Here is a 16,909-nt window from a genome sequence, read left to right on the forward strand (position 1 = left end):
GCACATATTCCCCCCTTGAACCTACTGTTTTACCCCAAAATTCAGAAGCTCAGACCTATGCAGACCCTTGTTTTTTTTCACGAGCCAAGCTGTCTGGGCCTGCAACAAACCCGCTGTCCGAAGTCAGTAGAGAAGTTAAGACCCATTTCAAAGACATCAACACCCACACCTTCACCTAAATTATGTGCAAAGACATTAGCTTTCCTCTGTATTCCATGAAACGCTGTAGCACTGATACAGCAGAAGCCACAAACAGTAACATTGCAAATATTGTCTCATTAGCTGCAACTCATTCCTCAGTGAGCACTGTTGAGCGCCCAGGACTTTGGTAAATGTGCACATAACTTTAAAAAACGCAGGCTTTAGCATCTTGATATGAGACAAGGTAAAGCATAATTGGAAATGGCTGGTTGTAGTCGATCTGCCCTTAGAGTAACTATTTGTAAGTTACAGCAAAAATATTATGGGTTTTTGCATGAAAATACGCATTTAATATCTAAGTACCTTAGTTAATGTTTTATATCATAGCAACCAGGTTAACTTGGACGCTAAAACGAAGCATCAATTCAGGTGGAATCGCAACAAATATATGCAAGCTCGGGCAGAGATTTACTATTGATACTCGGTTTAACAAAGTTCTTCCCTCTGCAAAGGAGGGACACTCCCAGGCAATGATAAGATTTCGGCGGGAAGTGTGATAGCGACCAGCGGTTCATTCCCATGAATTGCATGGAAGCGGCTGAGGGACATTTTTTTTTTTTTTTTTTTTTTTTTTTCCCGCGAGCGCGCATGCGCGCCACCCGCAGCGCTTTCGGTAGGGTCTGGAACACCTCAGGGGCAGCGAAGAAGCGGCGGCCACCGCCGGGCAGCAGAGAAGCAGTGCTTGGGTGGGCAGACCGGGAGAGGCAGGGCCAGCACGCCCTACAGAACAGCACGGAAGGACTCCGGAGCGGCCGCCAGGAACCCCAGCGCTTCCCGCCGCTTCCTCCCGCCGCCCGCCTTCCGCCGGGGCCGCTCCCCATTGGCTGCCGGGCCGCCCAACCCGGGCCTGCGTGGAACGGCCCATCGCCGGCACGGGGTGGGAATTAGCATCGCGCCGGCTCCTGAACGGGCCCTTTCCGAGGCCGGGCGCAGCGCCTCCCCCCTGTTGGGAATGGTTCGCTCCCGTCACGTGGGGCTGGCGGCGGCGCAGCGCCGGCGCGCGACTCACGTGCTGCGGGCGGTCATGGCCGCGCTGCTGAGCTCCGCCGGGCGCCTCCGGGCGCTGCGCCCGCGCCTCCCCCCGCTGCTCCCGCCGCTCCTCCGCCCGCCCGCCGCCCCCGCCGCACCGCCCGGCCCCGCCAGGTGAGACCCCGCGCCGCCGCGCTGCCCGGCGAGGTTGGCGGGGCCGGCAGAGGCTGCGCTCCGCATGCCCAAGGGCACTGCCGGCCATGCCGCCGGGCCCTGCAGCGCTGCCCGCCGTGTGCCCCGGGGGCTCCGAGGCAGCGCTCACCCCGGGCCGGCCCGGCGGCCTCACCGCGTGTGCACGGCCGCGGGGTGAGCGCAGGGCAAAGGCCGTGTGGGAGCCCTGCGGCTCTCAGGCTGCCCGCGCTTTCCGCCGCGCTGGGCTCGGAGCGGCGCAGAGCCCTGACCAACGGGGCACGGCTGTGGGGGGACACGCCTGTGGAGGGGGCATCCAGCAGGAGGGCAAGAATAGGGGAGATAAGCGGGGATGGAGTGGAGTTACTGTCCCCGGAGGCGTTCAGGAAATGACTGGACATGGCACTCGTGTTCTGGTTGTAGCTCACAAGGTGGTGATCGATCGCAGGTCGCACTCGATGATCTTGGAGGTCTTTTGCAACCTGAATGAGTCGGTGATTCTGTGACTGACTCTGGGCTTCCTGTTTGTGCCTTCAGACTCTGCCGTGTCTCTTGTGAAGAAGCACGGCTTAATTTCTTTGCCGTGGTTTTCTCTCCCTTTTGTCACGCAGGTAGGGTGGAAAACTCAGCCTGTGCTACCCCCTGTGTGCATCCCGGCCGCAGTTTTGACAGCACTTAGAGGTTGTTTTGACAACACTTATATGTGGTTGGTGCCCTGCAGGAAGCTTAGAGACACAAACCTTCCTTAATGCAGCTACAGACACATACAGATTTATGAGATAAGGGTTTAGTGCTACCCGAGTTGTTCTGTCTCTTGTGTCATGCTATGTCTCTGGTGCTCCCTCTAAATCAATGTAACTTAATTCTTGGTAGAAAACTATAGCAGTTTTCTGCCATTCTGAATAGATAAATATGTTCAACAAAGGACTTGGTGAGTTCCAGAGCTCGTTCAGAAGAAGGGATGGGAAAAGACAAGAATCAGAAATGGAGACCTCCTAGAGGGAAGTCTGACTGTCAAAATACGGATATTGTTGCTAATTTGCCTACTTTTAGTGCTTATTAGTCTTACTTTGGGGCTCTTTTATTGGTAGCCTGGCCAAAATCTTACCTAAAAATGTTAGTTTTCTGTCATCTTTAATCATTGAAGTGTGTCAGATGGCAACAAATGCTAAAGTTGGTGTGAAGGATGGAGTAGACCAATTTGGGAGGGACCAGGAATGTCTTATTTATGGTTAGCAACAGAACCACATATTTAGTTAGCTAAAAATTATCAATAAACCTTTCTTCTTTCTATTAACTACTTTTTGTTTTACTCAACCAGAAGCTTAATTCCCTAAATTAATTTGTTGCCAGAAATAATATTCACTGAAATTCATGTGTGACTTGGTGAAGGACTAACTGCTTTTTTGCCCCTAGAAGTGTTTCTAGAAAGAACTTTAGAAGTGTTTTATGTGATATTTTGCTTCTTACAGCTGGGGTTTGGCTTCTTGGTTGTTTCTCTCCCAATACTTTTTCCTTACACAAAGTTATACTTAATTTCATATATAAATTTGGTTGTATATGAGATAGTGATCATGCTGAAAACTCTTTTGAAGTTTTTTGTACATTCCTCCTGCCCAGTAATTTCATTCCTAAGGTAAGTTTTCACTTAAAATCTCGGTCACTCTGCTGTGTGTTTAGGCATCCTAGTGCACAAGTGATGATCTAGAACCAAAGTGTAAAGCACAGGTAATACTTACAAACTGAAATTTCATGTGTTAAGCATATGATCTAATTTAATTTTTTTATCTTAAGTAACTATTTATTGTTTGGGGTTTTTTTTTGTTTTTTTTTTTACTTAAGCCTTAATTTCTAGAACTGGACCTCCTCTGAAGAGCAAGACTGGCATGTGGACAACATTTGGGCTTGCTGTTCTTGCTGCTCAGGTTTTAATATTATTTTGAGAATGAAATGCAGTTTATTTGGAATAGTAGGGAAAGACACACCCAGTTTTAAGATTAAATAAATGAACAGGAACAATCTAGCATTTTGCAAGAATATTGTCTAAATAACTATGTTTCCATGTGCTTGGTATAGTCACTTTAGCATTGAACATAATGAAGTCAGTTTAGAGGCAAGTCTGTGACAATATTACAGGAATAGTTACAGCAAAGTTGCAAATCTGTGAACTTCTGTAGAGATGTGAAAGAGTAAGCATCACATTCAAGCTGAGGTTTTAGCAAAGCATCATTATTGCTTTGGTTTTTAATCTAAGCTTCTTCAACCTAGGATAGTAGATGTGTGTCCTAATGGTTGCAAAGCATTTCATAGCAAGTCAGATTTAAGACAAATTTACTCATTCACTTGACCACCTCTGCTGTGAAATGTGAAGTATGTTGAGCTACATGTCATCACTCTCCTGCCATGCAGTTTTATTAAACTGTGGCAGACCAGTACAACAAACTTCAGATCTGCAGCATCAGCAGTGCACTGGTTTACGTGGTACAAATGGTTTACTGGAACTTTTAGAAGCTTCACTAAGGAAAAAAAAGCCTGAATTTGCTGTTAGTATCTGACTGTCAAGAATGGTGTAACAAACCTCTTCACTCACAAGTGTTTAAAGTAGATTTTTGAGTTAACATCAGGATATTTTGGGGGAATTTATTCTACATGCTGCAGGTGATGATGCTATGGTTTGATGTTACAGGTTTCTGCTGTGGGAAAATGAGTGCTCAGAAAAAGGGTGTTGGCTCCATTCTTCTGACACCCTCCTGTTGCTGGCTCTTTGTCTGCTCTGAATCAGGGAAGGAGAACAGTTAGGCTCCTAAAGCATGTAGTCCATGGAGATATAGCTGAGGAGGAAAATCAAGGAGAACCAAAACAATAGCAAAATGAAATCAAGGTAGCAAACGTGCCCTAGTGTGGGCTCTCATCTCTACAGGCCCAAAGGTCCTGCCAGGACCCTGCTGCTTCACAAGCTTGTCTCTATGTTTTGAAAACTGTATTCAGCTTAAATCCAAAAGACAGCCCCATCCCCGCTGCTTTGAAGAAAATTAACCCTGCCAAAACCAGCACAGAGGGTACTTGCAAGAACTCTTGCTTTTTCATTGTGCTGTAAGTATGTTGGTAAGATGAGAGAGTGAATATCCTTTTAAAAAAGGCTTCATACTGGAGAGGGGAGGGAGTATGGATTTGATTGAGTCATAAATTAAAGACCCAAATGATGGGCTTAGTGAATGATGTATTTTGATTTATTTTTTTTTAAGATAAGCTGCAAACGAGTTCTTTTTGATTATTCACTGTCATACTCAGCAATCCATTACCAATGGACAAAAATGTAGAACTGAATGCTTAATGAAAGCATAGAACTGAATGCTTAATTACACTAGCAAATTGATAGAAGGAAGAGTCTTCAAATGCAGAGGAGGCATAGAGTAGACTTGCTTTTCATAATACTCTGTTGTATTAAAGTTGCACAAGCTGCACTATTGTAGTTAAGTGTTTTAGTGATGGATAGAAAGTGCCTAGATACTTCTCAAGAAATCGCAGAATCTTAGAGGTGTTAAGGTTGGAAGAAACCTCTAAGATGATCAAATCCAACTGTTGACTGACACTGCCAGCTTCACCACTAAGCCATGTCCCCAAGTACCTCATCTACCTGTTTTCTGAACACTTCCAGGGAAGGTGACTGAGTTCCCTGGGCAGCCTGTTCCGATGCTTGATACTCTTCAGTGTTTTCCTAAGTTTTTTTTCCTTCGAGTGTTTTTCTAAGATTCTAAATGTAGTATTAAGCAAAGGTTTTCTCTTTCACTTCTTGTGAACCACTTAGGCAATTTTTAGATACTCTCCAAAAAGTATGAGGTTTGTCAGTCTATGTGAAAAGACATTAATTTTTCTCTCTTGTGAGATCCTGCTATATCCCATTGAAACAACTGTATAGTAGCCTGAACATTGTGGCCTTTTTGTGTAGTTGATTATGGCTAACAGTAGAAACACTGTTTATAAACAGTTGTGTGAATCATGCTGGAATCTCAGGTGGTACATTTAGTGTTATGTTTACTGAATTTAATGTTAGAATCCATTCGTGTACATAAAAGCACTCCAGAGCTAACTCACTTCACTTTGCCATGACTTTATTTTGAGAACTATTTCATGCAGTATTTTTCCTATTTATAGTTTAGAAAGAACAAAATACTCAGTACTTCTCATAGAAAAAGCACCAGCACCTACCTTATTTGGCTCTGATAAAGGCAATATTTATAATTAAACATGTTATCATCATATACATAATATATGAATACATATTTATCAGAATCTGTAATATTTTTTTAAATGTTTGCTCAAGTTTTACAGAAAGTAACTTTTTAGCTGCTGCAAGGGAAAACATGAACATCACCTACTTCTTGAGTTTTGGGAAAGACAGGACTTGTTTACTCAGGCTGGTGTGTAAGATATGTTCCTATAGGAAATAAAGGCAATGCCTTTGGTCTGCTGTGTGGAAGATATAAGTATGTTGGATTCTTACTTAAACACTTGTAAACAGGGGGACTTTACTGGTTGACTTGGTATGAATTTCTCCATGTACACTTCATCTCTGCATCAGTTTTTCTGTGAGTTTATCTTCAGCTACTTTCCCAATGTTGTAAGTTAAACTGGAGGTGGTTACCACTTGTTTTGGGATTACAAATGCACAGTGGACCTTTCCTGTGTAGGCGAGGAGGGCTGCAGTTGTGGAGACAAAGATGAAAATGGTCTAAAGGCTCCCATATCTGAAGGCTACTTCTAATTTTGTGGCTGTGAGTTGGAAAGAGTTTGCTTCATAGGGCTCAATACATCCTTTTGAACTTCTACCAGTTCTGAAGCATAGTAGAGAGGAATTACATGTTTTGGGGAAGAACCAGATTGTTTATACAAACAGATCTGAAATTTACTGTGCAGCTTTATGTGCTTGCAGATAAAGTGTTTCACATAGAGAAAATCTTGAAATGCTATCTGAAGGTAGTAGGTGAAAGTAAACACTTGGCACTCATTGCAGCTCTTGGGGAAGTGTATGTTTTATTGTGTAGCATAGCATTTAAGTCTGAAAAAAGTTAATTAAAATAATCGAGAAAATATAATTACATCATAAAACTGTGAAATCAGATATCTAGTACTGGGGCAGGATCAGAAGTATTAAGATCATGCATGGTAGTTGGTATTTTTTTTTCCCCCTCCTAATCTTACTTTAGCAACTTCCAGATGAGAAAGCTTGACTAAAGTATCCTGTTCAAATATTTTGTTACAATTAATATTGCAACCATTAGTATTGGTTGTGTGATTGCTGATGGATTAGTTTCAGTCACTTCTGTGTGTGGAAAGTGGGATGTGATAGATGAGTCCTTTAGGGTTTTATGTTTGGTTTTTTTTTTTTTTTCCTAAATAAGCACACCATGATGAAGAGATCATTACCTGCATTTTAGCTATGTTCCTCTTTTTAGAAGTTGAGAATTTGAAGTCTTCTTGCTGTGCAACGTTTCATGCTTAGCAGTGCCTCATTTTCAATACCCTCTGGGCTGCAGTGCTTAGCCAGTTGTACCCCATCTTAAATTTCTGCATTTGTGTTTTGTCCAAAATATACAACTTCTTGTGTTCTGTATTGAAGCTATTATGCACATGGATTGTGCAGTTGTTTCTTAGTTGAGTCAGGAGATAGCTTCACTTGGACTCCCTCACAATATTCCCAGTTCTGCACATGAACCACATTTTAATTTTGTATACATATTTAAAATTTCTGTTTGCACAACTACCACTCCCGTATTTTGCAACTAGAAGTACATTGTATCTCCTTGTTTTGCTTATGAGTAGGTTGTCAGGTAAAGTGGTACCAAAAGCCTGTACATCAGTCTGTGTTTTTTATTAGGCTTCTGTTTTTCCTTCAACTTCCATGGATTTTTCCAAGTAAATCCAAAGGATTTCCAGACTCAAATGGAGTTTGAGTAAGAACCAGTAATTTGCCTTCAATATATTTTAATGTTTTCAGAAATTGAGTCATTCTTCCTTATTCTCGCCTACACCCCCATCTCCTTGTTAAAATTTGCAGAGGATGGTTGCCATTAACGTTTTTTGAAAGCCAAACAGTGTATGAGCTGTCATTTTTTCCCTGTGAAGAGGTAATTTCTAAAATCATCTTTAGCAACCTTTCTTGCTGTCTTTTTAGGTCACTTGGTAACTGAAATGGTTAATGTGGCCTTCTTTATTTTTATCCTTGCTTTTTTGCTATTCTTAACTGTGTGTTGTTTTTGAACTTCTGAAGATTACAGATTCCTGATGCATGGATAACTCCCTCATTTTGTTAACTTTTTTTTGTGTTTTGTAGGGAGGTTGTGCAATTAGTAGAAACTTTCACTATGTTGTCTACTGTGTTCTCCTCACCTTTGCCTGACTGCCTGAAATCAAACCTAATGCTGTGTCCCTTAATTTAAGTTTTATCTTGTTTTGGAAACTGATTTTCTATCTTCTCAATCTTTCATCTTATGAAATAAGATGAGCTCTTTTTATTTTGTTTTGTTTTTTTTTATAAGTTTTGAGTTCTTAGTTGATTCATAGTGCTACATACCAGATTCAAAACAGTAGATGCTGCAGCTTCATCCAGCTTTTGAAGCCACAGTTATTTTTAACAAATTCTTATTATGAGATTGACTTAACACTACACAGCACCTTAGATAGTGCTAGAAGTGTAATTCATTCAAATGCTGAAGGCCTATGATGAGGTGCACCTGAGTCTTACACCAAACATGTTTCAGATTGATGATGATAATTTAGGTGGATGCCAGTGAAAGTTTGAGTTCCTCAGGTTGTTTTATAATCTCACACTGTTTTCACCCGTCTGTCTCAAAATGAAACTCGGACTCCCATCCTGTCATTCCTAAAAATGTCTTTAATCAGTATAAATTAGCAGAAGCACCATAATATTGGAGGTGAGGGGTAGGGGTATAAATAGAAATGCCCAATTCTGCTCACCTTTTAGAAGGTGAAGTTATTGCATAAAAATAACACTTTCATGTACATGTATAGTATTTTACAGTGTGCAACTGTACCAATTGATACTATAGTATTTATTCCACACATAGGTTATAAATAGCATCCTAAATGCTAAGCAGGAGTTTTCAGTAGTGAATGAAACTGTTAACAGCTTATGTTGAGCATGCCTGTACTGTTTTTATCTTTAGACTTCATGTGATGACACTGTGCAAGTACTTTAAGATATTTGTGACTTCTGATATGTGGAGAATCTTAGAAAGATGGCTTTCTTAAAATAGTGCAGGACTTAGGAACTGTAGATACCAATTTGTTTATGGTTAGAAGTGTGCTATATATCATAAGGTACTGTTCAATAATTTGAAAAATACTATAAAACATTAACAGCTTTTTATAGGGAAAGGCATTTAAATTCAAATCGGAAGCACAAGAGTTTTGTCCACTTGTGCTTTGATTGTTAATGGAAATTGAAGTATAAATTTCTTTGTTACAAATACAGCCCTGTGTTGCTGCAGCATCCAGAGCAGTTTTCTAACCTTTCTAGAGGTATTCTGGGAAGCTTTCAAATAGCTCTTTTAATAGGGTATACAAGAGTGGATGGTACCATTTTATTTATTTCTATTATTTATATATTTAAGAAAAAGATAAAGAACTTGCAATCATTAAAATTTCATTCTTCTAGCTGTCTACTGGCTAGCTCCAAGTTGAGCATTGCTCTTTATGTGTTATTAAGGAGTTGTTAAAGTTCTAGGCATCTCACTTGCTTGTTAAATCCTGAAGGAATTAAAATTTAGTGGCTTCCTGTTATTCTTACCTTGTGCTACTGGATTTTATGCTAATTAGTCTAATGACTTCTGTTTTCCAAAAGTGCCCTGTGTCTGCTTATAGGAGGCAGTAGAAGAAGAGGAAACAGATGGAAAGAATCAGGGAAAATGACACCCTTTGGAATACTTTGTGAGACATAGTATTACTAGTAGCAACAAAAGAGTTTGATAATTTGACAAGGTGATTACCATGAAATGTAGTGGTTTCAGAGTTTTTTTCCTTTTTTTGTTTTATTTTCTAGCTTCTCTGATTTTAGGTACCTTTTCTTTCTCAATTTCTTCTTATTCCTGATTAATTCTGGTGGGTTATGGACATCATGAGCTGTTTCCACTCTAACCTGATGGAACAGTAATTTTACCTTTTTGTAGAAGTGGATAAATCAGTAGGTATATGGTTAGTGAGTGAAATAAACTCACAGAGGGATCTGAATAAAGTGAGAGCCCAAAAGTATTGGTGGGAATTTGTCAGGAAATTGAACTGCAGCTGAAGGAGAGGGTCTGTCCTTTTTCATCAGTCTTTCTTCTCTTCAATTCTTTTATCCTTATCCTTTCCCTAGAGAAATACCATGCAGATAGTTAGCTGGGCTCTGGAATATCCTTCAGGAGGAATCTTTAGAAGATAGGCCGATGTAAAAATTGCATTCTTGCAAAAGATAATGCCAAATAGTAGTGATGTTCTTTTTTCATTATTGAAGGATTTTTATAAAATCAAGTAACATCTATTAGACACTTGTCATGGCTCCATTAGGAAAGAGATTCTGCTTCAGACTACTTCTACAATTTATGTCCTGTTGAGTTACCAAATCAAGATTTCAAACAGCAAGAAAAAAGTTGATTTTTTGGGCTATTTTCTGCTCACAAGAGGCAACTAGATGGTAAACCACCAGTCTGTACTTTGTACCTTTGATTTCTCTGCCATTTAGCAGCTTGCTGCCAGTGCTTCTGAAACATGGAATTGCCACCAGCAAGCTTTTCTCCTACTCTGGATTTCTCTTCTTGGGCTTTAAACTGTGACTGTTAGGTGAGAAACCAGCCAGCTGACAGACCTGTGAGAAAGCTTCAGGGACAGGAAATTGTTTTGTAGAGAATGTCAGCACTCCTGGCTTTTAGGTTGCCATTTCATAAAATGTGGAGCCATTATTCTGTAGCACTCCTGGGGCACCTGTAACAGCAGGGAGTACAAACTTGGCGTTTTGGATTTTTTTTAAACTAGTCTAGAAAGCATACAAAAATTTAGCTGAAGAGCCAGAGATGAGGGAAGGTAATTTCAGAAGTTGCTGGATCTTGTTTTTGCCACCCAGAAAATACTACTTTTTTTTTTTTATAGGATTCTGGAGGAGAATCATCTGCTTTGTTTTACGCAGTTGCAAGAACAATTGAGAACAGGCTTCTGAAATGCTTGTCTGTAATGATAATTTCACCTGCACAGGCTGTTCATAACCATATGTGGCACATATTGCATTTTTTAAATACTTGTGTATATGAACTTATTCTTTAAAAAAAAAAAAACAAGCTTTTTTTTGTTGCTTTGCTGGAAATAAGAACACTTTCTTGTTACGCTTCTTGTCATATTTTATTTTGAGAAAATAAATGTTTAAACAAATCCTCTGCTGATGTCTGGTTTACATGGCAGAATGGGTGGATGCTGCATGCTGGTTATTGTCAATTCTGTAAAATGTGGAATGATCCTGTTGGTGTTTGTCATTGTTGTCTAACAAAACAACCTCTGCATTAGTTCTTGTGCAGTTTAATTGACAAGAAAGGTATGATTTGCTGCCTTGATTTACTGTGTTCTGAAAGATCTGTGACTGTTCTTGAGATTTTTCAAAACCTTGTGAGAGTTTTGGTGAGTACTGTAATGAGACAATAGCAGGTTTTGTTGCACTTGGGTGACTTAAAACTTTTTATTTTTGTGGGAATATTATTTGAACCCTTTAATTCGTGAGGTGAAATTAACTGAAAATCTCAGAGCAACATGTCACTGAGAAAATGTATGACTGACTTCTTAAGTAGAAAGACACTGAAATGAATCACTTTTGTTTATTTTAAAATGGAATGTTTTAAAGACTGTTCATCAGCAAGAAGTGCATTATCTTTTTGACATTATGTGACTAGTCCAGATCCAAAATGGCTTACAGAATTGTAATCTTTATTTTTTTGTTTCTGTTAAAGCAGAAACGTGAACCAAATAAGATTGCTTACACTTGCACCTCAAGAGGAGGGAACTGTCAAAGAAGAACCAGTTTCAGAAGTTCGAACCAGACCGACCTGGCAGTTTGACTGGGCATTAAATAAAGTGGATAATTCTGTCAGAAAAACTGGCCGCATCCCTAAAGCTCTTCTACTAAAAATCTTCCAGGAAATAAGCAAAGCAGGTAAGTTGCTTCCAATTGAAACAAAATAAAACTGAATTTCAGGCTGCTGTTTAACCAAGGAAAGGAATTCATCAAGCCAAGAAAATGAATTGAGTGTTCTGATGTGTATTTTGTCTCTGAGTGTTGTTTGATCTGCTGTATATGTTGATGGAGAGATAGTATTTTGCTTTGAATACTCATTTTAGCTTTTTCAAATTGTTGGGTTTTTTTGTCTTTAAGACTTATAAAGTCTTAGAAAAGTGTACTTTTCAGTTATGTTATATTGCCTTGCTTATTGTCAGTTTTTAATCTGGTAATGTGATTTCCTCATGTGACTCTATTGTGCTCTCTGAGCAGGGATCATAACTGTCTCCTTTGCACAGTATATCTTTAAAGTGTCTGTAATGAAACATGCTGCCCTTAAGATGTTATTTGTTTTAAAATGGAACTACAACAGGGAAATCTGGAAGCGATCCGCAAGTTTCCACATTCCCAGGTAGCTGTGGTTATTCATGACAAGAAAGCTTCATTTTTTAAAATAATAAAATACAACCAAATAGCTGAGGCATTGTCCATTCTGACAGATTCATTACCTCTTTGGCTAAAGTATGCAGGTTACATTAGTATTTTGCAAACCATCTGCCACAATTGATGAGGTTTGGTACCTCAGTTATGATGAGTCAGTGGAGATATTTAAAGAATGTATTTGCTAAGTACTACTGCCAATATTTATCAATGGCAGTGTGTATTGTTTTGCTTAAGTTTTAAACTTTGCTATGTATTGCCCTGGACTGAAATGGCCTGTCTAGCTGGCATTGTGCTTTTAAAAGTTTTGCATTTTACTGTTTAAAGACCAAACTTTTAATTCATGCTCTTTCTGTTGAATTCAGTTTTTTCTTTTTTACTTGGGACATCCTTTCTGATTCTGACTGGTTTGTTGTTTTTTTGATGTAAACCTCTAATTTGTGAGTGTGAGTTTGCAAGAATTTTGTCTATAAACCTCTCTGGAAGTAGTTCTTCATGAACCTTGACTAGTTCCACATGTTCTAAGTCATACAAACAAAAATCTTAATCGCTCATAAGCTGTTCCTTTGGCTTTGTAATTGTGTTTCAGAATAAAAGCATAGAACCTCACAAGTGATTTAGCTAAGGTGCTATTAGAATAAATGGCAAATATTACCATATGAAAAATTTAGTCCTTATTTATTAATTAATAGTGAAACTGATTTAGCAAAAGTGTGGAAAGTTAGTCCTGTTTGTCTTGTAATTACAACACACAAAATACGTGAAAAAGGTGTTTGCAGTAGATCTCGTGCATCTCTCAGTGCCCACACTGCCAAAAGTTTTTGATTTTCTTTTCCCTTTCAAGGTACTATGTTACTAGTACTTGCAGCACTGGCATTATGAAACTGAAGATGTGTTTTCATTTTCATTGCATGAAGTAATTGTGTGCATTTAAAAGCTCATCAATTACAAATTGATGATCATACTTGGCAGTATGCTGCTTTCCAAAGAAACTCTCATTTTTATTTGAAATTGCTGAGTTTGCATCTAAAGATGGGATAGAAAAAATTATTATCTTCAGCTGATTTGGTCATCTGTAATAGATTCTCTGCAGTTCTGCCTTTTCCTCAGGAATAGTAGTAAGTGCAACAAAGACTAGTTTATAGTTAACATTTTTGTCATTTTGTGACTAGACAATTTGACAGTTCTTCACTGTTCTCTAGATGTAAATTTTCTCATTTGTAATGTATTAAGCCTAGGCAGAACTGAAAATGGAAATTCACGTGTGGAATGTCTCTGTCTACCAGTTCTGGAATTGCATTAAATTGGTATGAAGTACTTTGACATTTTAGAAACTTACTGGAAAGTTATGTCCCTGTTAGGATGAAATTATATCAGGATCTTGAATTGGGAAGTGGAAAGTATTAGATAATCTAAGTTTAGGAATTTTGTGTTGTCTTCTAAAAATTTCTGTTCAGATAAGCTCATTTTTGTACTAAATGGCATGTTTCATCATAAATCTTTTTATGCTAAGTGCATGGTAGTGCTGTAGTTTAATGATTTGGGTATTCTGTTCATTTAAAATCCTCAGTCTTGGAGAAAATTCTCTTTTATAGAAAATGTTTAAATATCTCAAATCTTCTTTCTGATATTGAATGCATAATTATTTATGAAGAAATTTGTGTTTTTATTCCACTCACAGGGTGTCCAGGGAGTAACCAGACCTTGCTTTTGTTACAAAGCTGTGGTGCTGTCTTACCAGAGGTATTGTCACCTGAAAGAACAGAACTGGCCCATATGATGTGGGACAAGATGAAAGAACTTGGTATGTTGGGTGTGTTAGTCCTTCTTGCAAGAACAGCTCTGTGCTTTAGTTTCTCTCTTGGTAATGAGAGGCAGTGTATTTTAATGGTGTTTAAATGTTAGCTTATAGAACAGGCTGTTCTTACTAGTAAATGAACAGTGGATTTTATTATTCAGGTGTGAGACTGGTTTCTAATTCTGGGGGTTATAGTGACATCTAGGGGTGTTAATCTAAATACTTTTTAAAAAGATGCTTAGATTGGACTTTTGCTTGATTTTCATTATTGAATTTACTTTTCTGTTACATGTTAACTTTATGTCTGGTGGGCCGAGTATTCCTAAAGTACCAGCTGTTTTATCAGATGTTATTTTTGTTGTGAGTGCATCATTTATGTGTAGATAATGTATAAGTGAATATTTTTTTTACTAGCATTGCTGAATCTGTTAAATAAATACAGCTGTATAGACTGTTGAATACCATGCACATGAGCATTGCTGTTACTGTGCTTTTCATATGTTGCAGCCTTTTGTAAACACAAGCTGTTAAATAAATGTCTGATATTTCAAAGGTGAATAAAAGGAAGCTGTCTCCTAAGTTCATACAGAGTAAAATTTACATGAAATTAATTACCTGAGAAAGCTGTGAAACTGTGTTGAATTTGGAGAATCTACATTGATTGTGATTGAAATATTTCCTTAGGTGCTGTGTATGATGCAAGTCATTACAATGCTTTGCTTAAAGTCTATCTTCAGAATGAGCACAAGTTTTCTCCAACAGAATTCTTGGCCAGGATGGAGGAAGCTAATGTGCAGCCCAATCGAGTAGGTACCCTTTCACAGGATCTTCATTCTTAACAATAGTCTCCCTTTATTGAATTAAAATAATTAACTTGCCTTTTTTATTTTCTGTAGGTTACATACCAAAGGTTGATTGCTGCTTACTGCAATGAGGGTGACATTGAAGGAGCAAGGTATTCTTTTGCATTTATGTTTAAAGGGATTTCCACAAAATCTGTTTCTCATATACCCTACACTGATGTTAAAACTGATTTCTGTGTAATTCATAGAAAATAAGCAAAGCAGAGAGGGATTTTATACATTTTAACCAAGCAATGAAGAGCAATTTCCTGGAGACTGCCAAAACCTACACAAACAAAATAAAAATAAGTGATAGACCAGTGTGTTCAAATCAAGCTCAGAAAATAACTTGTTTTTTCATTTCTAGAGCTGTCATGAAAAACTGTGAGGCTGTGAAGGTTTCCTGCCTTTGTAAGGACACAACTACTGGGAAAAGCATTTGAGAATAAAGTGGGCTAGGGAGCAAATAGTAATAATTCTGGTGGTTTTGTTGTCACACAGAGTTTGCTGGCTATCTCTGTAACAATTTTAGCAAGGCTAAGCTGTAACGGTGTGATTGAGGGGCATGAGAAATAAGTAAAAGGAAGATAAAAATAAACACCCATCCCCACATTGCATCTGCATGTTCCAAAGTTGCAAATACAAATTGTGTTGTATTTTGCAGTAAGATTCTTGGATTCATGAAGAGCAAAGATCTCCCCATCACTGAGGCAGTATTCAGTAGCCTTGTAAAAGGACATGCAAGATCAGGGTAATGTTTTATACCTTTTATTCCTTCTCTTTACTGTTAACTTGGCTAAAATATAAAGTGATACTGTACAGAAAAAATAACATGCTGCAGAATAGTGTGATGGTTTTGAATAATAATGTGTAGAAGACTGTCTCTATATTTATGAAGCAAAGAAGCTATTTAACAAAGGAAGTAGAATCTTTCTTGTGTCTAAAAATCATGTATTTAAAGATAAATTACTGTACTATTGTAGTGTTTAAGAAATTTGCTGCACTTCTGAACTTTATCGTCTGTTAAAGCTGAAAGAGTATTTTAAGTAATACAATTATTAAAAGGATTTGCACTTTCACCTTTCAGGATTTGCTTTGTTAAAATAAGTTTCTCTGAGCTTGTTGCAGTCTTTGTTTCCAATTCTAATTAATTTAGTGAGGAAATGTAGAAGTCATAATAAACATCATTAAGATTAATTCTTGCTTTGAATTCTTTTAGAGATATGAAGAGTGCAGAAAACATCCTTTCAGTGATGAGGATGGCTGGTGTTGAACCAGGTCCAGACACCTATTTATCACTGCTGAATGTATATGCTGAAAAAGGTGATGCTGATAGCATCAAAAAGGTATTGCAAATTTGAATTTAAATGCAACTTGTTTGATCTTTTGTTCAATATAACTTTGGAATGCTTCCTGTCCGGGCAGACAGAATAAGAAAGAGTTTTAAATTGATTTCCTCCTATTTTGAGGTAATTAAATTTTTTTTTTAATTGCAATTAAATAGCTGGTTAACTGAAAGCAATGCTATAATTTCTGAAAAATACTTGCCTTTTGATAATAGCATTTCACTCTGGGAAGATAGATTTGTCAGTGAGAGATTTAATAATTCAGGAGTTATTTTAGAGGTAATGCATATGAGACATCTATGTATTTATTAATGAAAATAAAAAGTAAACTTCGTTATTCTGTTGCCGTTGAGCCATCCTTTGGCCATTGAAACCACAGGATCTTTCCAGTAAAAATGTTTTTAATTTTTTTTTTTTTTTTTTTTCTTAATTCATGTGAACGTAGATATTTGTAAGATCAGGCTTCCTTGCAGCCCTTTTTGTAGCTGATTTTTTTTTCAAGTATTCTCTCTCTTTTTTTTTTTTTTTAAATCAAAAAAATACTTACAAAGGAATGCGAATAGATCAAACCAATTTTCTTAAGTTCTGTCAGGAGTTTAATCGGATGTAGTAGAGGATCAGATCAAGGAAGTAGGTATTGGAAATATAATTTTCTTCTGTGACTTAAACAAATACTCATCAACCAACATTCTTCCAAAGAGTCCCAAAATGTTTGATTAGTCATTCTTCCCTTTACAAAGTAATTTCTTTTGAAAGTTATCTTACAATGAGAACACCTCTGGTGTTTTCATATATTATTGGATATTAGAAAGGAACTATTTGTTATATCCCTTTTAGGTGTCCTTTTTGCAGTCTAAAGATGTTT

General features: G+C 38.1%; 1 protein-coding gene across 2 annotated transcripts in view; it reads left to right on the top strand.

The window, feature by feature from the left end:
- Positions 1–1,153: 1,153 nt before the first annotated feature.
- The window catches only part of LRPPRC (leucine rich pentatricopeptide repeat containing), a gene marked incomplete at its 5' end in the record, with an annotated part of 84,512 nt that continues 68,756 nt past the window's right edge, over positions 1,154–16,909 (top strand). The window contains 7 exons of one of the 2 annotated variants that reach the window (XM_079333103.1): positions 1,154–1,344; positions 11,355–11,554; positions 13,740–13,862; positions 14,541–14,662; positions 14,753–14,811; positions 15,363–15,449; positions 15,918–16,044. In XM_079333103.1, the coding sequence (XP_079189229.1) occupies positions 1,154–1,344; positions 11,355–11,554; positions 13,740–13,862; positions 14,541–14,662; positions 14,753–14,811; positions 15,363–15,449; positions 15,918–16,044 (909 nt within the window). Of the gene's footprint in view, positions 1,345–11,351; positions 11,555–13,739; positions 13,863–14,540; positions 14,663–14,752; positions 14,812–15,362; positions 15,450–15,917; positions 16,045–16,909 lie in introns of both variants that reach the window. The other variant, XM_079333104.1, reaches the window with a different exon arrangement.

This window comes from Erithacus rubecula (assembly GCF_903797595.1).
Source record: "Erithacus rubecula genome assembly, chromosome: 2".
NCBI classification, from domain to species: domain Eukaryota; kingdom Metazoa; phylum Chordata; class Aves; order Passeriformes; family Muscicapidae; genus Erithacus; species Erithacus rubecula.